Below are 26,745 nucleotides of genomic sequence, written 5' to 3'. Positions count from 1 at the left end.
AAAATAAACATTTTGTATAGAAATCCGTCAATCCAACAAGGAATTTGCGACATCTGCATTTACAACGAACCATTTCCGGCGTCCCGCCAAACTTCATCAAAAAAAAATCAACCGAAAGCTAATTTTGATCACTGGAAAATCACTGGAAAGTGATCTCATGATCATTTACTTAAAAGTTGCTTGGTTTACACCAGAAGGATTTCGTGTTGTCATGTGAAGAAAATTTCAAAGATATATAGATCGATTGCCAATTGCACACCTGCTCATGGGATAACTTTACGACAAACGTGCGGCTCTTTTCGGTCTTGTCAAAAGTTGTTTACATAAGTAAAACAACATTTCCATCCATTATCATTACTTTGTCCATCTTCAAAAAGCCTTCGTGATTATGATTTAATTGGATTACCAATCGATCCTATCGACTCGTCACGGTTAAATGAATCTATTAAAACACCAGCTCGATCCCCAGCTGACCGATCTCTGCCTCGGGCAGCGTCCATCAGTACCGTGGATAAAGGTCTACAGGTAAGGGGACTGGTGTTACAGGTGGCCAATTAGTGACTGACTGACTGTATATATTGCATGGCTTCAGCAAATCGGATCTAGAGTATACGAGGCAAAATGAGCATCAATGACACTTAGAAAAAGGGCAGTACTACAGAAAAAGGGGCGGGGCGCATTTCTAACTTTGAATTAGGGGCAGGGCGCCGCGCCCTGCTAACCCGACCTAGCTGGAACACTGTAGTGTATACATATATTGGAGTATTTTGGTCTGCCTTTTACAGTTACAACTGTCGCAGTGTCCCTGGAAGGAGTATAAATCTGACACAGGCAAGGTCTACTACCATAATGCCCTTACTAAAGAGTCGAAGTGGACCAAGCCCAAGGACCTGGAGGAACTGGAAGGTTAGTTTCCACACTGTCTAGGGAACATCTGTGTTTACTACATATAAGGACACCTGTAGATTCTGACATCTGTTTACTTTATAGCTTTTTAGCTTTAAAACATAGTAAATATAAAATTCTCATTTAGCGTTAATACATAAGTTAATAGAAAATTATCATTTAGCGTAACATAAAATGGCTTTGATGCATAATTAATGAAAAAAATCGTATTTAGCTTTAATGCATAGTACAGATGTGTATGCGATGTGCGATACGGATCGTGCAGGAAAATGTGTGCACGATGGGCGATTGGAACAGTACATGTGCGATATGTATCGTGGTCGATATAAAATGAGGAACGCGTCATCTAATTATTTAAACGTGTGGAACGATTGTAAAAGATATACAACGATTAACATTTTACGAAGCAGCTAATTACCATATTTTTGGTGAAATATATGCAATAATTATTAGAAATGAATCTAAATACCGATGTATAGTTAAATAAGTTATCTAAATGATTATTAAAGGACTTTATATAATTTGCTCGGACGTCGTCGAGGACACCACTAGGCCTTGGCGAGTCGAAGAAATGTGTATTTAGCGAGATTATATACAGGCTATTTAATACATGTTTAACTTAACAACAGATATAACGACTTGTTTTGAATAGAAACATTTCTGTTGTGTTTAAAAATACATAATATATGTAACTTATGTATTAAGTAAGATAAATAATCGTAGTGATGTCCGTCTACCATTCTGGTACATGTAGATGTATCACCAGGCTGTCGAAAACATCACAAATACTTGCGAGACAAAATGACGGTACTTAAATGGCAAAAATTATCAGGTCATACATATTCCATGAATGAAAACAATTGTTACGCAACACGTATATATAAAAGCGACCATCTTATATCATAATTTTAATTTTTTCTTATATCTTTTCGTATAACTAGTTATTCCGTAATATTTATAACCCTATCGTTAGCTGTGCTGTTTACATCGCACAGTTGTGCGGTTTGTATCGCACATCGCACATTTGTGCGCACGATGTTTTTGGAACGTTGTGCGATCACACAACTGTAAATATAAAATTCTCATTTAGCTTTAATAAATAGCAAATATAAAATTCTCATTTAACTTTGATGCATGATTAATAAAAAAAAATCATTTGGCTTACTTAGTTATCATTTGGCTTACTTAGTTTATGAAATTCATCATTAGTGAAATCTAAGATTTGATATAGCTTTGTTCCAGTGAAATTAAGTCTGAATCTTAAGGGCTTTTCCATCAAAATATCTACTTGATCACAGGACTCCAAAATAAATCACTTCTATCCATGGTGGGATTTCCTTCCTTTAAGTTCTTTGTAATTTATTAAACTCTATGGTTGGTATCCCTTTGAAAAACCTGGAGTCCTGGGGTGGGGTAGATGTTTTACTGGGATAGCCCTAAGTGGGTATCATTTTTAGTTGTCATTTGTTAATGTTTGTCATCTCTTGTTTCAGAAATTGTTAAAGGTGAAGCGAAGTAAGTATCTAATTAATATTGATGTTTGGTTTTCAGCTAAAAATTGTATTACTATATTTATCCTCAAATAAGCCCCCTCCCCTAGTGTGAAAGTTCAGTATTCAAGTTTGGGAAGGGCTAAATTGTAAATGACTTTTAGCTTTTAACATCACAGCATCAAGTCCTAAATTTGATTATATTAAATTTTATTGGTCATTAGTCAAAATGAAAGGTCCGAGGTCACAAATTACTACTGTAGTTAAAAAACTAAAAAACTAGTGTAAACATTTGTGTATGCAATATTTCATGAACCCCAGGATAGATGTATTTCATTGATGAGTAGGTTAGGGTAATATATTATTTTGGGAAGTAATTTAGTAAATTTACTTACCATAGTTTGTGCTATGTACCCAGCATCTATTATTCTCACATAGAAAGACATATAGCAACATTTATATTCTCTACTTTATTTTCCATAGGAAAAAGACAGCTGTTGACACCCCTAGAACAGCGACTCCCCCTGTATCGGCTGTTCCACCTACTGGGATAACTCTACCAGCACAGCCGTCCAAGCCTTCCTCAGCTATCCAAGCCGCTATGGAGGCCACACTGGCCTCTATAGAGCTGCCACCACCCTCGGGTGGGGCTGTAGTAGTACCAACACAGGACAAGGTGGACAAGATCGACAGCGAAGACGAGAGTGAGGATGAAAAACCACCCAAAAAAGAAGTGGTACCCATGGTCTTCAAAAGCAGGAAGGAGGCTATGGAGGCCTTCAAGGCCCTACTCAGGGAAAAGGTGCAGGCCCTTCAAAGGATTCAATACCAGTTCAAATTTAGTTTTATCCTAATTAACACTAAAATGAACATCATTAATCAAAACACTAATTAGTTTATAGACTATTTTAAATTGTGTAAATTATGGTACATGCATATCCTTAAAGCATTTGATTTATGCTTTGAAAGATTTTTGTCTTATTAATTAATCAGTTTAGTGAACAATGAACATAAGGGTAGATATGTAATTGATAAATTGAGGGAATATTGGGTTGGATATTTAATTTATATGAGTGAACATGAGGTCTAGAGAATATGAGTAAAGAAATTCAATTGATAAATTGAGTGAATATGAGGAAAGATATGCAATTGATGAATTGAGTGAACATGTAGATAGATATTCAATTGATAAATTGAGTGAACATGAGGATAGATATTTAATTAATAAATTTTGTGAACATTAACTTAAATATTTAATTGGAAAATCAAGTGAATGTGATCATAGATATTTAATAAATTGAGTGAACATGAGGATAGATATTTAATTGACGAATTAAGTGAATGTGAGGATAGATACAAAGTAAAGATTGTGAGGTAATGATTTGTATATAGAACATCTTATACTCATTGCTATGTATTTATAATACTGAATTTGTTACCTTAGTTAAAAAATTATATGCTTGAAACCTTTAGGTGAGTAGCTGATAAAATTATAATTCCCCCTTACCGGTAAAACGTAAATAATGCCAAAGTTTGTCAGCACTCCAGCAACTTCATTCCTTGAGGGATTTTGATTAAACTCCACACAATGATAAAGAACCATAATATTTCAGACAAGTTTGAGTTTCAGGGTCACTTACTATTTTTATTGGGGACTGGTAGGGGGCATGTACTGCTTTAGCATACCCAGTATGCTTCTTAGCCAAGTTTTAATAAATTCCATATGTCACTAGTGTAAGATTCTGTTTATCACGAAAATTGTTTTTATTATGTATTTACAGTCTGTGTCTTCGACTGCCACATGGGAACAGGCCATGAAGGTCATTGTCAATGATCCACGTTACGGGGCTCTCAAGCAGCTCAACGAACGTAAACAGGCCTTCAACGAGTACAAAACACAGAGAGTCAAGGAAGAAAAGGTAACTCTCACTTGATTCTGGAATATTTGTACTGGAATTCTTGTCTCGATGTGTACAGAGGATCTCTCAATATTTCACTTCCTCGTACGACCATGGATGTTAGTACATTAAACTCCATTAAGTCGTGCCTCCTGTTGTAAAACACAGATCTGTCCAGTGCTAGGATTTTACAATACAATGGAGAATAGGTTCTGATGTTTACAGTTACAATTAAGAGGGTATGATTTAGCATGATATGTCGCAGTTCATAGTTATGTTGGAGTTGTAGAATAAGTTAGTGGTCTGGGCCCAGTTGTTCAAACGGTGATTAGCTCGATCACTCGATTAGTGAAAATCTCATTTCTCCTTTACTTCAAAAGCAGAGTGTGCATCTTCCTTAAAATGGGCAGGTAGAGACTGACGAGTGTCATATTTTCATAAAAAATTGTCACGTTAGTTTTACCAGTCTGAGAAAAGATTTTATTATGATTTCAAAATTGTTAAACTGTGATTAGCCTAATCACCCTTTGAACAACTCAGGCCTTGCTGTATTACCTAATTTTAACATTTTAACATTCAAAGTTCTATACCATTGGAATGATGAATTATATAAATTGACCCTCTATGTGTCAGTGAATTTATTTTATTGAAATTAAAATCATACAATATCATAAACAGTACAAAACTTATAAAATACATAGATTTTTTAACTATTACTTAATAGTTTTAATTAATTAGCGTAATTGTAACCTTTGAATATTTGAAAATATATTCTTCCAACAAAAAGCATTTAAATGCAAGCCTTTTTCATAAGTGAATTTCTTTTTGTGTTTGCTTACAGGAAGAACAGCGTTTGCGAGCTAAACAAGCCAAAGAAGACCTGGAACAGTTTCTGTTGAATAGTGACAAAATGAATTCAAGCATCAAATACTGGTAAGCTTGGTAGTGTATTCATAGGGGTAAAGACAATTCAAATGAGATAATTGATGTTTGAAAAACACAATTTACTTGTTTTGTCTTTAAACATTTTTTACGTCTGCTGTTCATGCTGATGAAGTTAGAACAAAACTTATCCATTTTTGTGGCCAGTGATCAATTTGAACATATAGAGACCCATCTGTAGGGTGAAACAGTGAGCCTTCTGTAGGGTGAATCAGTGACCCTTTTCTAGGGTGAAACAGTGAGCCCTTCTGTAGGGTGAAACAGTGAGCCTTCTGTAGGGTGAATCAGTGAGCCTTCTGTAGGGTGAAACAGTGAGCCTTCTGTAGGGTGAAACAGTGAGCCTTCTGTAGGGTGAATCAGTGAGCCTTCTGTAGGGTGAAACAGTGAGCCTTCTGTAGGGTGAATCAGTGAGCCTTCTGTAGGGTGAAACAGTGAGCCTTCTGTAGGGTGAAACAGTGAGCCTTCTGTAGGGTGAATCAGTGAGCCTTCTGTAGGGTGAAACAGTGAGCCTTCTGTAGGGTGAAACAGTAAGCCTTCTGTAGGGTGAAACAGTGAGCCTTCTGTAGGGTGAAACAGTGAGCCTTCTGTAGGGTGAAACAGTGAGCCTTCTGTAGGGTGAAACAGTGACCCTTTTGTAGGGTGAACAATATACTGACTTATACAGTTGTAAGATCACACTTCATCTTCACAACTAAAAGATGGTGCAGATATTTTTGTAGTTAACACCACACATACTGTATGTGAGATTTGGTGAGATTGGTAGATAAAAAACATCAGACAGCTATGTACAAATGATTAAGTAGAAATATTATCAGTGATGACTGGTTAAAGATTAAGTAGAAATATTATCAGTTTTGACTGGTAAAAGGGATATCATCAGACAGCCATTTAACAATCTTCAAAACATACCTAGATTCTGTACTGTAGGGCGAAAATTACCATGTACACTCAAACCTCATTACCATTGAAGTCAGTGGGCCATAATTCGAGGTAACCAAGTATACTTTGCATATGATTTTTACTGCCAGAACAGAATGTTTACTTCGAGTTAAACAGGGTATTCCAGTTATCAGAGTTCAATATAACTGAGTTTGACTGTATTATCTACTGGAGGCTGAGAAGACCAGTATTAAATTAAAGATTGTCACCTGGTTCATGTCGTGAAAGTATTAAATTGATAACCGTACCATGTGTTAATAGAGTGTTGTGTATGTAACATTGTGTTAGCTGTAGAGATGATATTTGTACCCTATAGGAAGGCCGACGACATGTTTGGTGGCGAGGAGGTTTGGAAGGTTGTACATGATCGGGACCGTCGCGAGCTGTTTGATGATGTGACTCACATGTTGGCTAAAAAGGAAAAGGTATGTATCAATTAAATAATATTTCAGTCATAAATCATAACAGACTTGAGGTTGTTACTACATGTCTTGTCTTGTACAGGCTTAACAGGAAGTAAAATGGCAACACTAGGTCTGTCCTTACATTTCTGAAAATAATAACTGTGGTCATAATGTTTGGACCATAATAAACAATAACTGTGGCCCTGATAATGGACCACAATAAACATAAATGGCCCATTATCAGGGCCACTTTAGGACAAGGTATCTTTGTCAGGAGAGTGGGGCTGTGATAGCTTAATTGGTTAGAGCTCTGGCCACGTAATCTCGTGTGAAGATCCGAGGTGCATGGTTTGACACTTTGTAACCCTGTCGGCTTGTGTTTCTCGGAAGCTGAGAAACAGGCCGGTCTGTACTGTCATGGTTGTGTCCTTGGGAAAGACACTTTACCCTAATTGCTCTAGATGGCATGTGATGGAACTCCTGTATGTTGTTCAGTGAGGTATCCACCAGCTACTACACTTCATACCCCTTTCGGCTTGTGTTTCTCGGAAGCTGAGAAACAGGCCGGTCTGTGCTGTGTGGTTGTGTCCTTGGGAAAGACACTTTACCCTAATTGCTCTAGATGGAATGCGATGGAACTCCTGTATGTTGTTCAGTGAGGTATCCACCAGCTACTACAAGGAGACCCCACCTCTAAATGATCGTGGCTGTTCACTGGGTGATACAGTGATTGACATGATGTTGTTTTCAAAGGTTATCCAAGCCTTGGTTAAGTTATTCTGCACTAACATTCATGCAGTAATATTAAAGTAAGTTCTTTTTTAGGGGAACAGCTTAATACAACGATGGCAAGACAAGTGTGTAACATTGTTATATCAAACAGAGTAAATTCAATTGAAAATAGTTTTCCTTTCTTGTTGTGCTCAAATATTACAACTTTGTCAACAGGAAGAATCCAAAGCTCTACGTAAGCGAAACACGAAGGTATTTGCCGAGATCCTGGACAGCATGCCAAGTTTGACGAACTCTACCACCTGGTCAGAGGCCCAGCAAATGTTACTGGACAACCCACGCTTCACAGACGACCCAGACCTACACAGTACGTGTATAGAGTCATCTGTTAGAATCAATAATATGGAGTATGGAGTAATCCCACTTATTACATAAGTAATATGGAGTTATCTCACAGACAAAAAATAAATAATATGGAGTTATCTCACAGATAAGTAAATAATATGGAACTATCTCACTGAAAGAATAAGTAATATGGATTTATATCACAGATAAAATAATTAATTTGAAGGTATCTCACAGTTAAAATAAGTAATATGGAGTTATCTTACAGATAAAGTAATTAATTGAATGTTTTGTATGATATCTACATTAAGTATGATTGGGAAAATAGTGTCATGATTACAAGTTTGAGTACCTGGTCATAAGTCATAATGGTGTCAGATACACATCTACATAGGACATTGATAGAGGTGGGAGAGGTTCTAGTCATATCACATTGTGTCATACCAGGTATTCATCTATAATCTCAGAGGACTTATTCTAAAGGGTATCTGAATGATTATATTTACAAAAAGTGTGATGGGTTTCTGGTGGATAATATCATTTACATACAATGTATATATATGCTCTTCATGTTTAGATACGGACAGTGTTTATGTTAGATACGGACAGTGTTTATGTTAGATACGGACCGTGTTTATGTTAGATACGGACCGTGTTTATGTTAGATTCAGACAGTGTTTATGTTAGATACGGACCGTGTTTATGTTAGATACGGACCGTGTTTATGTTAGATACGGACAGTGTATATGTTAGATACGGACCGTGTTTATGTTAGATATGGACCGTGTTTATGTTAGATTCGGACCGTGTTTATGTTAGATACGGACAGTGTTTATGTTAGATACGGACCGTGTTTATGTTAGATACGGACCGTGTTTATGTTAGATACGGACAGTGTTTATGTTAGATACGGACCGTGTTTATGTTAGATACGGACCGTGTTTATGTTAGATACGGACCGTGTTTATGTTAGATATGGACAGTGTTTATGTTAGATACGGACCATGTTTATGTTAGATACGGACCATGTTTATGTTTTCTTTATGTACAGATATGGACAAGGAGGATGCCCTGGTGTGTTTTGAGGACCACATCCGTATGCTGGAGCAGGAATTTGATGATGAGAAAGAAAGAGAAAGGAGACGGATTAAACGCCAACAACGTAAAAACAGAGAGGGATTTCTGGTATAGCTTTCTTACATATTTGTTGATAATTTAATGTAAAAAACATACAAGTTAAAAAATGAAAAAGTACCTTACATAGATATGAAGATGTACATACTTTGTATTAAATAATGGTTTTATATACTGTATATAATTATTGTGGATCTATAACCATATGTATATTCATATAATTTTTAATGCTAGGGGAATATAATATTTGTATTGTAAAAATAAAACGGTTTTAAAATTCATTCATGTTTTGTTGAATGGCAGGTCCTGTTAGACGAACTCCACGAACAAGCCAAGCTTAACTCCATGTCTTTGTGGATGGACTTGTACCCAGTCATCAGCCAGGACGTCCGTTTTACCAACATGCTTGGACAGCCAGGATCAACACCGCTAGACCTTTTCAAATTCTATGTTGAAGATCTCAAAGCCAGGTTCCATGACGAGAAGAAGGTTGTTAAGGAGATACTGCGGGAACGAGGATTTCTGGTGGAGGTCTCAACGTCATATGAGGATTTTGCTTCAGCCATCATCCTGGATAAACGATCTGGAGGATTAGATACAGGGAACATCAAGTTGACCTATAACAGTGTAGGTAGATGTATGAAATGTCACACGTTTAATTCTGATAATTAATAACCTCAAAACTGTGCATGATAAAAGATAAAATGCTACTGAAAAAGGTTCACTTTTCCTGAATTTCTAACATTTGACTTACACATTCTGTGAGAATCATCTCTGCTCAAGACTTGCTTAAAACATGACTTTTCATCAATGATACAAGTTTGATATAGTTGTCTCAATAGCCTTTTGAATAACATTGCATTTAAAAAGACCCTAGTTAATTCTGAAACTTCATTCAAACTATATTGACTTACTAAAAATAGAAAATTTGTTTTCCAGCGAAAACTCTTCTAATCACCCAACTTTCTGCGCAGGTGTCATATTCACTTCCGTGAAATTCTTGTTAGTGCCTGAGATCTTTAACCCCATGTTATATTTTTTTATTTGATTGATTTATTGATATTAAACAATAATTGATTGTTCGTCCAACATCTTGTAAATGTTCTAGTGGATTGATCAAACCTTGACAAATGTGTTATAGTTGATGTTGTTTTCTACAGTTGATAGAGAAGGCTGAAGCCAGAGAACGGGAGAGACTGAAGGAAGAGGCAAGAAAGGTAAAATATATTGTTATAACTTACATTACACAGGGAATTTAATCCATCAGAAAAATTGTGCAATGTCCATGGAAATACCATGAAAAGATGAAATTTCCATGAATTGTTACATTAATTTTTGTAACTATTTTTAATGGGAACCAATTAAATCCTTGAAATCCCCATGAAAATTGATTTTGTAACCATTATTATCTTATAAATAAGCTGCAAAATTGATTGAATTACATGAAACAACCCATTAATTCCTTTCAGTGGGGATGGTGGTGGATTAACATATAAAGTCAAAAGAATAGCGTTGATTTTGTAAACAATGATTTCTTCAAACTGATTCATGGCCATTGATCATTGTTTATGTGTTGCCATGAAAAGAAGTTATAACACAAAGAATAAATTATTAATGACCATGGAACTACAAACAGTCGGTTAGAGGGATGGCCGTGTAACCTCAGGTGACGGTCTGATGCTCCCTACCTGTGCAGGTTTGTGTTTCTGGGAAAGCTGAGAAAGGGCCGGGCTGTTGTGGTTGTGTCCTTGGAGGAGACACTTTACCTTAATTATAACTGCTATGGATGGCATGTGAGGGACCTACACTATATATGTTGTTCAGCAAAGTAGTCACCATTTACAACAAGGAGACTCCGCCTCAAAATGACCTGGGTGTTCACTGGGGGATTAATCAAGCAAACAAACAAACCTGGACATACCTGTATGTTGTGACAGATGTTTGTTGAAAATCAAAGTTTGAGGGAAATGTAGGGTATTGGGGACAATAAGTTACGATAATCGGAGATTAGTTAATAGCCGAGAATGGAAGGTATTGAGGGGTATTCAGGTAATGCAAGTTCAAAGAAGTTGGGTTGTTCTTTATGTTTTTAAAGGCTTTCACAGAAAAGTGGCTACAAAACCTATTTCATCATCCTAATATATATTTCTCTATTCCAACAGCAAATTTTATGCATTCAAGGTTTTTAAAATATTTCATCACAATACAATTTTACTCCAACTTTCAGGTTGTGTTTATTGATTCCATGTGTATACCTTCTGTGCCTAATTCATACTTTATATTTTCTGGAACAGTTACGAAAGCTGGAAGGAAATTTCAAGACGATGTTGAAGAATTTGAATCCACCCATTGAAGTGGAACATCGCTGGGATGAGGTAAGATGACTGTCCTCATAAGCTTAACTTTGTCCCACACTATTTGTAAAATGTTAGCGATCTGGTCAAGACCAGCTGATGTCCAGATTAATATCAAATTTTGTTGGTGCATTATTCAGGAATGGAAAAGCTTGGATTAGAAGTAATTTGACGTCTGATTTTGATAAATATGTCTGTACCTTCTGTCAGGGAACTTATGTTGACTTTCTAACTTATGTTTTGTGAAGGTGCGGTCACGAATTGAAAAAGAGGCAGCATACGAAGCCATCACTTTAGAGGCGGAGAGGATTCGTTTGTATAAGGAATTCATCATCGTTCTGGAGGAAACATGTTACCATCAACACTCCAAAAAGAAAAAGTCTAAAAAACACAAAAATAAACGCTCACGTTCGAGGTCGAAATCTGTAAGTAAAGTGGTTTTGTGACTCAATGTTACTGATTTTGTTTAATTTTCCAGCAGAATTTACATTGAACCCGTCCCTATAGCCTTTAGAAACACAGAAAATATAAAGGATCTCACTTATTGTTATGGAATTCATTCAAACTGTACAGGACTCGATCTAAACTAAAATGGAGCTCCTTTATAAGATAACTTGTACAAATCCTGTACAAAGGTGCAATGATTTGTGATTTTTTCATGATGACGTGGTGGAGATATATAGAATTCCATTTTATATGGTCCTGGTAACTTCATTTTTGAACTTTTTTCCTTGAAGTTTGTATTTTGGCCAAGTATGGATATTGCTCGAATGAGTTCAGTTGTGTTAAGATGAAAGTTGTTACTATATTTGGAAAAATATCCCAGATACTTCCTTTCTAAACAGATTTTGATCAGACATCATACATTGGTCATCCATAGCATGCTATGAATGGGTGTTTCAGAATGCCAAGGTTAGGATATAGTGACAGATTTTGTAACCATTCTTGTTATAGTGTCCATATTTTTCATATGAAATCAACAATACATTGTTGTCCATCATTTCAGCCTATCACGGAGTCGGACGAAGAACAGCAGTCTTCACGACACAAATCAAAGAAGAAGAAAAAGTCGCGATCAGTGTCAAGATCGAGATCACCAAGCTATATATCAGATTCAGGTTAGTCCTATATCGACTGTCACTTCGTATTGGTATGATAGACATTCCTCTCTTCAAATTTCATTTTGTTTTGATTTAGTTTATTAATAATATTGACATTATATTGATTTTCTCATTACCCTTCTATCCTCACTGATGTTTGTTTTTTAATTTTATTGAATCTTTATGAAAACACTACAGAGTTCATGTTTAGTGGTTTCCTATCGATGACAAGTGGGACTAGAGGTTTCCTCTCAGGGTTTTTGGGTCAAGGTCAAGGTCTGTCTTTAGCCGGGGCCGGTAGGGTACATGTGTTGCCTAAGCAATGCCCAGTATACTTGTATTATATATTCCAATCATTCAACATAACTTCAAACTTTACAAAAAAATCATGAATTGCTACATCCACCTTTACAAAATCATGAATTGGTCTCAACTTGTGCTGGTGCTGTAGAAAGAAGAAGTGAAGCAATATTACGAGGATTATTTTGTACCATTGGTAAAGGAAATCTAAAAAGATTCTATTTATCAAACGTTTGTAATTGTAGACCATGATCGAGATGAGCGAGAAAAGAGAAGGCACAAGAAGAAGTCAAAGAAGAAGAAGCACATGTCTCGATCTGTAAGTACAATGGATGTGTATTCCTCTCACTCTTCTTACTTTATTGTTGTGCTTTGTGATTTTTTATGTGTTTATCTTAATAAGATAACAATATGGATGTTCTTATCATTGCTATTTGGTTTTGTATTAATGTCTAACTGCATAAGATAAATAGTCCTTGGTATTAGGTGAAAGCAGATTCCGTTGGGGGTATCCATCCATTCTCTTCCCATGGCATCTTAACATTTGTGAAGATGTTATCTGGTGAAGATAGGCGATCAGACGGACTTGTAGGTGGTTACATTTTGACCTTTGCCTTTTACATCAGTTTCTGGGATGTACACGTTGTGATATTTCCTTTAAAATGATAAAGATTGGTATTTATAGATATCTTTAGATATCTTTAATAGATGTATATAAAATAGATAATATAAACATAATCAGGGCCATCTGTAGATATTTTAGGTAACAATTATAAACATAATTAGGGACATCTGTAGATATCTTAGGTAACAATTATAAACATAATTAGGGACATCTGTAGATATCTTAGGTAACAATTATAAACATAATTAGGGACATCTGTAGATATCTTGGGTAACAATTATAAAAATGATGAGGGCCATCGTTGTAAGATATCTTAGGTAACAGGGGCATCTGTAGATATCTTAGGTAACAATTATAAACATAATTAGGGGCATCTGTAGATATCTTAGGTAACAATTATAAACATAATTAGGGACATCTGTAGATATCTTAGGTAACAATTATCAACATAATTAGGGACATCTGTAGATATCTTGGGTAACAATTATAAACATGATTAGGGCCATCTGTAGATATCTTAGGTAACAATTATATACATAATCAGGGCCATCTGTAGATATCTTGGGTATCAATTATAAACATAATTAGGGACATCTGTAGATATCTTAGATAACAATTATAAACATAATTAGGGACATCTGTAGATATCTTAGGAAACAATTATATCTTAGGTAACAATTATAAACATAATTAGGGACATCTGTAGATATCTTAGGTAACAATTATAAACATAATTAGGGACATCTGTAGATATCTTGGGTATCAATTATAAACATAATTAGGGTCATCTGTAGATATCTTAGGTAACAATTATATACATAATTAGGGACATCTGTAGATATCTTAGGTAACAATTATCAACATAATTAGGGACATCTGTAGATATCTTAGGTAACAATTATATACATAATTAGGGCCATCTGTAGATATCTTAGGTAACAATTATAAACATAATAAGGGCCATCTGTAGATATATTAGGTAACAATTATATACATAATCAGGGCCATCTAGATATCTTAGGTAACAATTATAAACATAATTAGGGCCATCTGTAGATATCTTAGGTAACAATTATATACATAATCAGGGCCATCTAGATATCTTAGGTTACAGTTATAAACATAATCAGGGCCATCTAGATATCTTAGGTAACAGTTATAAACATAATTAGGGCCATCTGTAGATATTTTAGGTAACAATTATCAACATAATTAGGGACATCTGTAGATATCTTAGGTAACAATTATATCTTAGGTAACAATAATAAACATAATTAGGGACATCTGTAGATATCTTGGGTAACAATTATAAACATGATTAGGGCCATCTGTAGATATCTTAGGTAACAATTATATACATAATCAGGGCCATCTGTAGATATCTTGGGTATCAATTATAAACATGATTAGGGACATCTGTAGATATTTTAGGTAACAATTATAAACATAATCAGGGCCATCTGTAGATATCTTAGGTAACAATTATAAACATAATCAGGGGCATCTGTTGAGCTTTGCTTGGATTCACATCTGCATTGCAATTACGTATGAGCTTAATATATATCATTCCATGTTTTACAATATTCAGAGATGTTGTTTTTCATCCAATTATTAGCTTGTCTGTTCAAAGGAAGTTTTCACATAAATCTGTATATGAAAAATATGAAACTGAGAATGTTGGAGTGAATTCTGTAATGCTGTTATCCAGTAGTTATGAATGCAGCATTATACTAAAGCATTATACGTATGACACGAGTGTTTGTGTTAATATAGCATGCCTCTTTCTCATCAAAGATTGTCTTCATGTGATACACACACTTAAAAAAGGGATTCGGATGTTGGTAAAAGAAATTAAATATTATTTCCTGATTTCATCAAATAATTCTTGACTGCATGAAAAATGCATTTGCTGTTTTTCATATACATAAAATATCACATATACAAGATCCTTTTACAAATGATTGACTTTAAATAGCTAAATTTAATGATAAGGTAATAGACTTACATAAGTTTTGGACAAAATCAAATTTTTTTTTACAAATATTTGTACATCTGTTTAAAAAAGTCATGCAAGTTTCATGTAAATATAGGTATGAAAGATTGAAATTAAAACAAACTATTGGTATTTTTAAAAGACAATAACCCACTTCATTCAGTATAACGTTTCAACAAAAAAATATGGAAGAAAGTATTTTTGTTCAAGTATCTTCCCTTGGATATATTGGCCTTCCTTACGAGAATATATATTGTTGAGGTGAACCAAATAATCTATCATTGTTCTACATATACTTTGAATCCAGATAATTTTTCTTAAAATTGAACATCACGATTATATGTCACGTTTTTATCCTTACTCCTTTCGCTTTTGTGATAGGCTTGTATCACTGGAGTACAAAGGGAGACGATCTAATCATCCCGTCGCTTGCAGTCCTGCATTTGTGTCATGCATCAATCTTGTATTTTAGGATTCAAGCGGCAGTGAAGCAGAACGTGAAGATTACAAATCCTCTAAGTCAAAGAAACGGAGAAAAGATAGATCTAGGGTAAGTTAGGAATTAAAATCGAAAAATAAATAGAGCTGTGTTAGGGGTGGAGATAATAAACAGATCTGTGTTAGGGTTCGAGATAATAAACAGATCTGTGTTAGGGGTGGGGATAATAAACAGATCTGTGTTAGGGGTGGGGATAATAAACAGATCTGTGTTAGAGGTGGAGATAATAAACAGATCTGTGTTAGGGGATGGAGATAATAAACAGATCTGTGTTAGGGGTGGAGATAATAAACAGATCTGTGTTAGGGGTGGAGATAATAAACAGATCTGTGTTAGGGGTGGAGATAATAAACATATGTGTTAGGGGTGGAGATAATAAACAGATCTGTGTTAGGGGTGGAGATAATAAACAGATCTGTTAGGGGTGGTGATAATAAACAGATCTGTGTTAGAGGTGGAGACAATAAACAGATCTGTGTTAGGGGTGGGGGATAATAAACAGATCTGTGTTAGGGGTGGAGATAATAAACAGATATGTGTTAGGGGTGGAGATAATAAACAGATCTGTGTTAGGGGTGGAGATAATAGACATCTGTGTTAGGGGTGGAGATAATAAACAGATCTGTGTTAGGGGTGGGGATAATAAACAGATCTGTGTTAGGGATGGAGATAATAAACAGATCTGTGTCAGGGGTGGAGACAATAAACAGATCTGTGTGTTAGGCGTGGAGACAATAAACGGATCTATGTTAGGGGTGGAGATAATAAACAGATCTGTGTTAGGGGTGGAGATGGAGATAATAAACAGATCTGTGTTAGGGGTGGGGATAATAAACAGATCTGTGTTAGGGGTGGGGATAATAAACAGATCTGTGTTAGGGGTGGGGATAATAAACAGATCTGTGTTAGGGGTGGAGGTAATAAACAGATCTGTGTTAGGGGTGGAGATAATAAACAGATCTGTGTTAGGGGTGGAGATGGAGATAATAAACAGATCTGTGTTAGGGATGGATAATAATAAACAGATCTGTGTTAGGGGTGGTGATAATAAACAGATCTGTGTTAGGGGTGGAGATAATAAACAGATCTGTGTTAGGGGTCGAGATAATAAACAGATCTATGTTAGGGATGGATAATAATAAACAGATCTGTGTTAGGGGTGGTGATAATAAACAGATCTGTGTTAGGGGTGGAGATAATAAACAGATCTGTGTTAGGGGTGGAGATAATAAACAGATCTGTGTTAGGGGTGGTGATAATAAACAGATCTATGTTAGGGATGGAGATAATAAACAGATCTGTGTTAGGGGTGGAGATAATAAACAGATCTGTGTTAGAGGTGGAGATAATAAACAGATCTGTGTTAGGGGTGGAGATAATAAACAGATCTGTGTTAGAGGTGGAGATAATAAACAGATCTGTGTTAGGGATGGAGATAATAAACAGATCTGTGTTAGGGGTGGAGATAATAAACAGATCTATGTTAGGGATGGATAATAAACAGATCTGTGTTAGGGGTGGAGATAATAAACAGATCTGTATTAGGGGTGGAGATAATAAACAGATCTGTGTTAGGGGTGGAGATAATAAACAGATCTGTGTTAGGGATGGATAATAAACAGATCTGTGTTAGGGGTGGAGATAATAAACAGATCTGTGTCAGGGGTGGAGATAATAAACAGATCTGTGTTAGGGGTGGTGATAATAAACAGATCTGTATTAGGGGTGGAGATAATAAACAGATCTGTGTTAGGGGTGGTGATAATAAACAGATCTGTGTTAGGGGTGGAGATAATAAACAGATCTGTGTCAGGGGTGGAGATAATAGACATCTGTGTTAGGGGTGGAGATAATAAACAGATCTATGTTAGGGATGGATAATAATAAACAGATCTGTGTTAGGGGTGGTGATAATAAACAGATCTGTGTTAGGGGTGGAGATAATAAACAGATCTGTGTTAGGGGTGGAGATAATAAACAGATCTATGTTAGGGATGGATAATAAACAGATCTGTGTTAGGGATGGAGATAATAAACAGATCTGTATTAGGGGTGGTGATAATAAACAGATCTATGTTAGGGATGGATAATAAACAGATCTGTGTTAGGGGTGGTGATAATAAACAGATCTGTATTAGGGGTGGAGATAATAAACAGATCTGTGTTAGGGGTGGAGATAATAAACAGATCTGTGTTAGGGATGGAGATAATAAACAGATCTGTGTTAGAGGTGGAGATAATAAACAGATCTGTGTTAGGGGTGGAGATAATAAACAGATCTGTGTTAGGGATGGAGATAATAAACAGATCTGTGTTAGAGGTGGAGATAATAAACAGATCTGTGTTAGGGGTGGAGATAATAAACAGATCTATGTTAGGGGTGGAGATAATAAACAGATCTGTGTTAGAGGTGGAGATAATAAACAGATCTGTGTTAGGGGTGGAGATAATAAACAGATCTGTGTTAGGGGTGGAGATAATAAACAGATCTGTGTTAGGGGTGGAGATAATAAACAGATCTATGTTAGGGGTGGAGATAATAAACAGATCTGTGTTAGGGGTGGAGATAATAAACAGATCTGTGTTAGGGGTGGTGATAATAAACAGATCTGTGTTAGGGGTGGAGATAATAAACAGATCTATGTTAGGGATGGATAATAAACAGATCTGTGTTAGGGATGGAGATAATAAACAGATCTGTGTTAGGGGTGGAGATAATAAACAGATCTGTGTTAGGGGTGGTGATAATAAACAGATCTGTGTTAGGGGTGGAGATAATAAACAGATCTATGTTAGGGATGGATAATAAACAGATCTGTGTTAGGGATGGAGATAATAAACAGATCTGTGTTAGGGGTGGAGATAATAAACAGATCTGTGTTAGGGGTGGAGATAATAAACAGATCTGTATTAGGGGTGGAGATAATAAACAGATCTATGTTAGGGATGGATAATAAACAGATCTGTGTTAGGGGTGGAGATAATAAACAGATCTGTATTAGGGGTGGAGATAATAAACAGATCTGTGTTAGGGGTGGAGATAATAAACAGATCTGTGTTAGGGGTGGAGATAATAAACAGATCTGTGTTAGGGATGGAGATAATAAACAGATCTGTGTTAGAGGTGGAGATAATAAACAGATCTGTGTTAGGGGTGGAGATAATAAACAGATCTGTGTTAGGGGTGGAGATAATAAACAGATCTGTGTTAGGGGTGGAGATAATAAACAGATCTGTGTTAGGGGTGGAGATAATAAACAGATCTGTGTTAGGGGTGGAGATAATAAACAGATCTGTGTTAGGGGTGGAGATAATAAACAGATCTGTGTTGGGGGTGGATAGAAACAGATCTGTGTTAGGGTGAAATGTTGGGGGGGAAAGATAGATAAATAGAAATAGAAAAAGTCAAATATGCAAATGAGAAGAACATTTTTGTTAGGGAGGAAACCAGAGGAAGCCTTTTAAAATTTAGTTAGTCTGGTGTCGAATATTAACAGTGAGGTTCTTTAGTGTTGTATGTCTTCAAACATATCATACATCATAATTAGACATTACCATATTTATCCTGTAATAAGCCTGTGGGACCAAGACATCTGTTCTGACTTTTGTGTGTGTAGATAGGTTTCTGTTTTTGCATGATATTGATATAGCTTTTGGCATTTGTAAGCATTTAACAGAACTGCAATATACATGAGTATTTAACAGAACTGCAATAGATATGGTTGGACTCACTACCAGACATAGACTTACTGTTGGATAAATCATTGATTTCCCGCTGTCCTCGTGAAAATCTTTCTTTAGAACAATGAAAGATGTGTCTGTAGTTCCTTCATAAGAATTGTTCGTTAGAGCAATGGAAGAGGTGTAGGAGCTTCTAAAGAATTGATAGTTATTTATTGGTTAATTTCACGTGGCAATTGAACCTCCAAACAAAACAAAACAAAAAACCAAAATGGCAGGGAAAACCACCGCAGTTGCATCTATTTCCTCATTAGAATGTGCTGAGGAGGGTACCGTTTTCACTCTGAAGCTCTGTTGTGAACTGTTTGGTTGACACACCACATTTTGTTTTAATTGATGATGGTATATCTCTATACACACGTACATATTTCTGCTGTAGAAACACAACTCCTCAGGTGCATGTGCTGTGAGTTATTTCTATTTACACCTAGCAAAATTTGCTTGTGCTTGTGCTTGTGCTAAAATATCAAAACATTGTAAGCCACAAATTATTGCACAGCGTTAACGTTGCCACAATATATATATATCACAATGAAATCAAATTGACAGTCTTATAATCTGAAATGTCATGACCTGATTCTTTACTGCACCATTGAGCTTATTCTTTTTATGGAAGCATAAAATGATGAAACATCAGGGTTGCCAACTCACCCACTTGAGACAAAAAACTCGTGTAAAAATGTCTATAAAATGTCCTTTCTCACGTTGAAGCAATCCTCACGTAGCATGAGGTACGAATCTCATTTAAACGTTTCAAATATTTAATTTTTCTACCAGAAATTACAACACTTGTATCCATACAGCCTGTAATGTATTAGTCATTGAAGACATGACATATATTTACATTTTCTCCCCATTTTCACATTGACACAATGCTAAGAGGCAGTTGCCACCATACGCCTATAACACCCGGTGTCTCAGGCTATAACATCCAGTGGGTCATGTGACATTAAAAATGCGGTTTTTTTTGTTGGTTCAGTTTTCAAAATTTACGATAATGATAAGGCAATATTTACATTTGCTCCCCATTTTGCCATTGACACAATGATAAGTGAGAGGCAGTCGCCACCATATGCCTATAACACCCATTGCCTCAGGCTGTAACACCCAGTGGGTCATGTGACATTAAAAAAGATGGGAACTTGTGTGTTCGTTCAGTTTATTTTCAAGTTGACGAAAATGGTAAGACAGTGTATATTTAATGAACAGTGGTTTTAATGTTGTTGGTATGACAGCAAGATGTATGGGTTCCTATGGCATTTGTCCCCATACATCTTGCTGTCATACCGACTATAGCAACATTATAATCACTGTTCATTGCTAAAATGAAAATAAATCTCAACCAATCAGAAAGACGCATTCTGCGTACAAACAATATAAATTAATTATAGTCTCTACAAATATAGGCTGACATTGTTCAAATGTATTCATAATTTCTACAAATATCAGCTGACACAGTTCAAAGTTTAAGCCCACTACACCTTTATTGTTGTTTGTGTGTTAGCATGCCCCTCTCCAGCTTTTATACCGCTAGTTGTGGTGGTTGGACAGACAATAGAGCAACAAAGTTAAAATTGAGATGTCAAAGCATGTTTTTATGATTGTAACAATTGATATATTGGAGCATAAACAGCTTATAGAACTGATGTTTAAGAATTTAAATGTGCACTTATATCATTGTATAGAGTAGATGCATTTTATTTGATTTGATTTCAGAAAGGTTATTTAATCAATTAATCGCAAGATCAGAGAGATTGTACTCACTGTCCTCCGCGTTACTCCAGGGGATTTGTTCACTTTCCTCCGCGTTATTCCAGGGGTTTTGTTCACTTTCCTCCCCGTTATTCCAGGGGTTTTGTTCAATTTCTTCCGCGTTACACCAGGGGATTTGTTCACTTTCCTCCGCGTTATTCAAGGGGTTTTGTTCAAATTCTTCCGCATTACTCCAGGGGTTTTGTTCACTTTCCTCCGTGTTATTCCAGGGGGCTTGTTCACTGTCCTCCGTGTTATTCCAGGGGTTTTGTTCACTTTCCTCCGCGTTATTCCAGGGGTTTTGTTCACTTTCCTCCCCGTTATTCCAGGGGTTTTGTTCAATTTCTTCCGCGTTACTCCAGGGGTTTGTTCACTTTCCTCCCCGTTATTCCAGGGGTTTTGTTCACTTTCCTCCACGTTATTCCAGGGGTTTTGTTCACTGTCCTCCGTGTTATTCCAGGGGTTTTGTTCACTTTCCTCCGTGTTATTCCAGGGGGTTTGTTCACTTTCCTCCGCGTTACTCCAGGGGTTTTGTTCACTTTCCTCCCCGTTATTCCAGGGGTTTTGTTCACTTTCCTCCGCGTTATTCCAGGGGTTTTGTTCACTTTCCTCCCCGTTATTCAAGGGGTTTTGTTCAATTTCTTCAGCGTTACTCCAGGGGTTTTGTTCACTTTCCTCCGTGTTATTCCAGGGGTTTTGTTCACTTTCCTCCGCGTTATTCCAGGGGTTTTGTTCACTTTCCTCCCCGTTACTCCAGGGGTTTTGTTCACTGTCCTCCGCGTTATTCAAGGGGATTTGTTCACTTTCCTCCCCGTTACTCCAGGGGTTTTGTTCACTGTCCTCCGTGTTATTCCAGGGGTTTTGTTCACTTTCCTCCGCGTTATTCCAGGGGTTTTGTTCACTTTCCTCCCCGTTACTCCAGGGGTTTTGTTCACTGTCCTCCGCGTTATTCAAGGGGATTTGTTCACTTTCCTCCCCGTTACTCCAGGGGTTTTGTTCACTGTCCTCCGTGTTATTCCAGGGGTTTTGTTCGCTTTCCTCCGCGTTATTCCAGGGGATTTGTTCACTGTCCTCCGCGTTACTCCAGGGGTTTTGTTCACTTTCCTCCGCGTTATTCCAGGGGTTTTGTTCACTTTCCTCCGCGTTACTCCAGGGGATTTGTTCACTGTCCTCCGCGTTATTCAAGGGGTTTTGTTCACTTTCCTCCGCGTTACTCCAGGGGTTTTGTTCACTTTCCTCCCCGTTATTCCAGGGGTTTTGTTCACTTTCCTCCGCGTTACTCCAGGGGATTTGTTCACTTTCCTCCCCGTTATTCCAGGGGTTTTGTTCACTTTCCTCCCCGTTATTCCAGGGGTTTTGTTCACTTTCCTCCCCGTTATTCCAGGGGTTTTGTTCACTTTCCTCCGCGTTACTCCAGGGGATTTGTTCATTTTCCTCCGCGTTATTCAAGGGGTTTTGTTCACTTTCCTCCCCGTTACTCCAGGGGTTTTGTTCACTTTCCTCCGCGTTACTCCAGGGGTTTTGTTCACTTTCCTCTGCGTTATTCCAGGGGTTTTGGTCACTTTCCTGCCCGTTACTCCAGGGGTTTTGTTCACTGTCCTCCGCGTTATTCCAGGGGTTTTGTTCACTTTCCTCCCCGTTATTCCAGGGGTTTTGTTCACTTTCCTCCGCGTTATTCCAGGGGTTTTGTTCACTTTCCTCCGCGTTATTCCAGGGGTTTTGTTCACTTTCCTCCACGTTACTCCAGGGGATTTGTTCACTTTCCTCCCCGTTATTCCAGGGGTTTTGTTCACTGTCCTCCGTGTTATTCCAGGGGTTTTGTTCACTGTCCTCCGCGTTATTCCAGGGGTTTTGTTCACTGTCCTCCGCGTTACTCCAGGGGTTTTGTTCACTTTCCTCCGCGTTATTCCAGGGGTTTTGTTCACTTTCCTCCGCGTTACTCCAGGGGATTTGTTCACTGTCCTCCGCGTTATTCAAGGGGTTTTGTTCACTTTCCTGCGCGTTACTCCAGGGGATTTGTTCACTTTCCTCCCCGTTATTCCAGGGGTTTTGTTCACTTTCCTCCCCGTTATTCCAGGGGTTTTGTTCACTTTCCTCCCCGTTATTCCAGGGGTTTTGTTCACTTTCCTCCGCGTTACTCCAGGGGATTTGTTCATTTTCCTCCGCGTTATTCAAGGGGTTTTGTTCACTTTCCTCCCCGTTACTCCAGGGGTTTTGTTCACTTTTCTCCGCGTTACTCCAGGGGTTTTGTTCACTTTCCTCTGCGTTATTCCAGGGGTTTTGTTCACTTTCCTCCCCGTTACTCCAGGGGTTTTGTTCACTGTCCTCCGCGTTATTCCAGGGGTTTTGTTCACTTTCCTCCCCGTTATTCCAGGGGTTTTGTTCACTTTCCTCCGCGTTATTCCAGGGGTTTTGTTCACTTTCCTCCGCGTTATTCCAGGGGTTTTGTTCACTTTCCTCCACGTTACTCCAGGGGATTTGTTCACTTTCCTCCCCGTTATTCCAGGGGTTTTGTTCATTTCCCTCCGCGTTATTCAAGGGGTTTTGTTCACTTTCCTCCGCGTTACTCCAGGGGATTTGTTCATTTTCCTCCGCGTTATTCAAGTGGTTTTGTTCACTTTCCTCCCCGTTACTCCAGGGGTTTTGTACACTTTCCTCCGCGTTATTCCAGGGGTTTTGTTCACTTTCCTCCCCGTTATTCCAGGGGTTTTGTTCACTTTCTTCCGCGTTATTCCAGGGGTTTTGTTCACTTTCCTCCGCGTTATTCCAGGGGATTTGTTCAATTTCTTCCGCGTTATTCCAGGGGTTTTGTTCACTTTCCTCCCCGTTATTCCAGGGGTTTGGTTCAATTTCTTCCGCGTTACTCCAGGGGATTTGTTCACTTTCCTCCGCGTTATTCAAGGGGTTTTGTTCACTGTCCTCCGTGTTATTCCATGGGTTTTGTTCAATTTCTTCCGCGTTACTCCAGGGGTTTTGTTCACTTTCTTCCCCGTTATTCCAGGGGTTTTGTTCAATTTCTTCCGCGTTACTCCAGGGGATTTGTTCACTTTCCTCCCCGTTATTCCAGGGGTTTTGTTCACTGTCCTCCTTGTTATTCCAGGGGTTTTGTTCACTGTCCTCCGCGTTACTCCAGGGGTTTTGTTCACTTTCACCCTCAATACTCCAGGGGTTACGTTCACTTTCACCCTCAATTCTCCAGGGGTTATGCTCTCTTTCATCCAAAATTATCCAGGAGTTAAGCTCACTTTCATCCTCAATTCTCCAGGGTTTACTGTCACCTTCATCCTCAATGCTCTTAGAGTTACTGTCACATTCACTGTACAGGGAATAAAACTGATGTCAACCCTTGAAATAACGAGAATGATGCTATCATTAGTAAGAAATTAGACATGGTGCTAGGGTTATGGAAGTGAGTTCCATTTCAGAGACAGTTAAGGAAGTGATGAATTATAAATATTATTAATTTGTAGGGGGACTACGACACAGAGAGCGATGTCAGTGAGGGAGAGCTTGAAAAACGACGCAGGCTTCTGCTACAACAACTAGCCGCTGATCAGTAGACTTGATCTCCAGCCTTGGAACTGGCGTGTTTGTTGAGCCGACATAAGTTTATCAAGAAGAGACTTAGAAGATGGGAACAGATTGTGTGTGGAGCAAAGTTGTGTACTTTTATGTGGTTGTCATGGTTTTCTATCGGGAAAGTGACAAAGATATTCGGACTCTGCCTTGTGATTTGCCATTATTCTTCTGTTTGCAGTCAGTGGGAAGTGTTTGTTTATTTGTAATATCAATATAAGGATGTACATAACAAAACACTAATGCATAGGATGTGTTTTAACTTGACCACACGAAAATTGAAAGTATCGTCAAGGACCAAAATACATTAACAGAGAGAACATTTCTATTATTTATAACGAAGTTATCAGATGGGTAAGATTTCCTAAAGCTTCATTGAATGATAAAGTTGGTTTTACCTGACATACCATCTCTACTTGTGCATGTTTGTTTAGATGAAACAGAATGATTTCCCTTACAGATTTATCTACAGATCTGGATGTTCTTAGTAAGAACAGGTGTCCCATTAACTGATCGATCGGAAGATTTTTTTACAAAGTTAAGGAATACCAATAAGTAGGTACCACCAAACATAAACAGGGGGATTCCATCCTCCTGGTATGACCATTATCGAAGCCCAGACTTGATATTATGTGAGGTTTATTATGGGTGAGGTCTTCAGATATCTCCTCAAACTTTAGTTATCCCATACTAATGCTAATCCTATTGGAGATCATTACATAAAAGTTTTTGATAGCAGTACAGGAACAGGGTTATTTGAACATTTGTTTAATTAGACATCTGTTTCCAGGAACAACCTATACTAATATTCTAAGAATTTGTCGAAGATACAGGAAATTTAAGGGTTTTTTTGGTAGTTATTATAATATATAGGCAGTGCTGACAAAATACAAAATCGTTGGGAGTTTCCTGTGCCATTGTACGTTTTTGGATATTGTGATCACTGATGTACATGTATACATCTTCAAGCTTTGGTGATAGATTCACACATTTACATGTTACTTTGCCATCGGGGCGTGTAATATAAACAGATTTTTATTCTGAATTCCTTACATGTGTGAGGATTGAGTTTCCTTTCAGTAATATTAGATGTGAAACTAATTAAATAGAAGAAAGCATTCCGTTATTTTTATATGAAATAACACTTTGTTAACGATTTTTCAAACCATTTCATCAATTATAATATGACTATGTCATTGCCTCATTAAAATCATTCAAACAGTGAACTCTGGCTATTATCCTTGATCATTGTGTAGAACACACTTATCCAGGATTTTCTTGCTGAAATCTGCATTAGTAATTATATCTTAAGGTTTACGAGGGCTCCATCAGTATTGATGATTATGGCCCCGTGGGTCATAACACAGATGCGTGAAAAAGGGGATATTTATAGCGATTGTTGTTTTGTGCAGGTTAAAGATCAAAGGTAAAAAAAACAGCCGTATGTTTTAGAGTGTACCATGAAGTCTTCTAGTGTTGTGCCTTGGACTGCTGCTAAGGGAAGACGATTTGTAGTAGCTTCGATAACGTAGCTCTGGACGACGGACGGACAATTTCTGACAGATGGTCGTCCCAGAGCAGTGTAGGCAGGGTATGAATATTCGTTCTAGATTTGTAGGTGGCCTTTGTAGCAGCTATACATGCGTTTGTATGTGTGAGGATGTCTCGGTCAGGGGTATGTGGGAGGGAGTTTATGTGTTGTGACACCAGATCAAAAATTATGTATAATGTTGCAGCCCTATAGTTCGTTTTTGTCTTGTCATACAATTGGCTGTGGTGTGACCCTGACATCACTGAAGTGCCCTAGAAGGGCACACTTGTTATGACCACAGCTAAGTGCTTTGTTATTGTGATACAGTAAAGACTTGGGGGATGCGTTTTGTTCAACCTCGGCCGATTCCGTAGGAATTTTTATCAAACTTCACACAATTACTAAGACAAGTTCGAGTTTCAGGGTTGTTGGACCAAGGTCATTGTTACTATTTTAAGAAAATTCAATTTTATTTTACAAGTCT

General features: G+C 37.4%; 1 protein-coding gene across 3 annotated transcripts in view; it reads left to right on the top strand.

Annotated features, from left to right (window-relative positions):
- LOC117343571 (pre-mRNA-processing factor 40 homolog B-like) overlaps nt 1-25,956 on the top strand; it is a 31,448-nt gene extending 5,492 nt beyond the window's left edge. The window contains exons 7-23 of one of the 3 annotated variants that reach the window (XM_033905992.1): nt 786-906; nt 2,400-2,421; nt 2,880-3,198; nt 4,178-4,315; nt 5,136-5,227; nt 6,492-6,600; nt 7,528-7,678; nt 8,708-8,841; nt 9,094-9,417; nt 9,951-10,007; nt 11,085-11,165; nt 11,393-11,569; nt 12,151-12,262; nt 12,790-12,863; nt 15,635-15,712; nt 19,782-19,808; nt 24,625-25,956. In XM_033905992.1, the coding sequence (XP_033761883.1) occupies nt 786-906; nt 2,400-2,421; nt 2,880-3,198; nt 4,178-4,315; nt 5,136-5,227; nt 6,492-6,600; nt 7,528-7,678; nt 8,708-8,841; nt 9,094-9,417; nt 9,951-10,007; nt 11,085-11,165; nt 11,393-11,569; nt 12,151-12,262; nt 12,790-12,863; nt 15,635-15,712; nt 19,782-19,808; nt 24,625-24,714 (2,106 nt within the window). In that variant the 3' untranslated portion in view covers nt 24,715-25,956. The remainder of the gene's footprint in view (nt 1-785; nt 907-2,399; nt 2,422-2,879; nt 3,199-4,177; nt 4,316-5,135; nt 5,228-6,491; nt 6,601-7,527; nt 7,679-8,707; nt 8,842-9,093; nt 9,418-9,950; nt 10,008-11,084; nt 11,166-11,392; nt 11,570-12,150; nt 12,263-12,789; nt 12,864-15,634; nt 15,713-19,781; nt 19,809-24,624) is intronic. The other 2 variants (XM_033905993.1, XM_033905995.1) reach the window with 2 other exon arrangements.
- The last annotated feature ends 789 nt before the right edge of the window (nt 25,957-26,745 follow it).

This window comes from Pecten maximus, chromosome 15 (genome assembly GCF_902652985.1).
Source record: "Pecten maximus chromosome 15, xPecMax1.1, whole genome shotgun sequence".
Taxonomy (NCBI): domain Eukaryota; kingdom Metazoa; phylum Mollusca; class Bivalvia; order Pectinida; family Pectinidae; genus Pecten; species Pecten maximus.
This window is presented reverse-complemented; position numbering and strand designations above follow the sequence as displayed.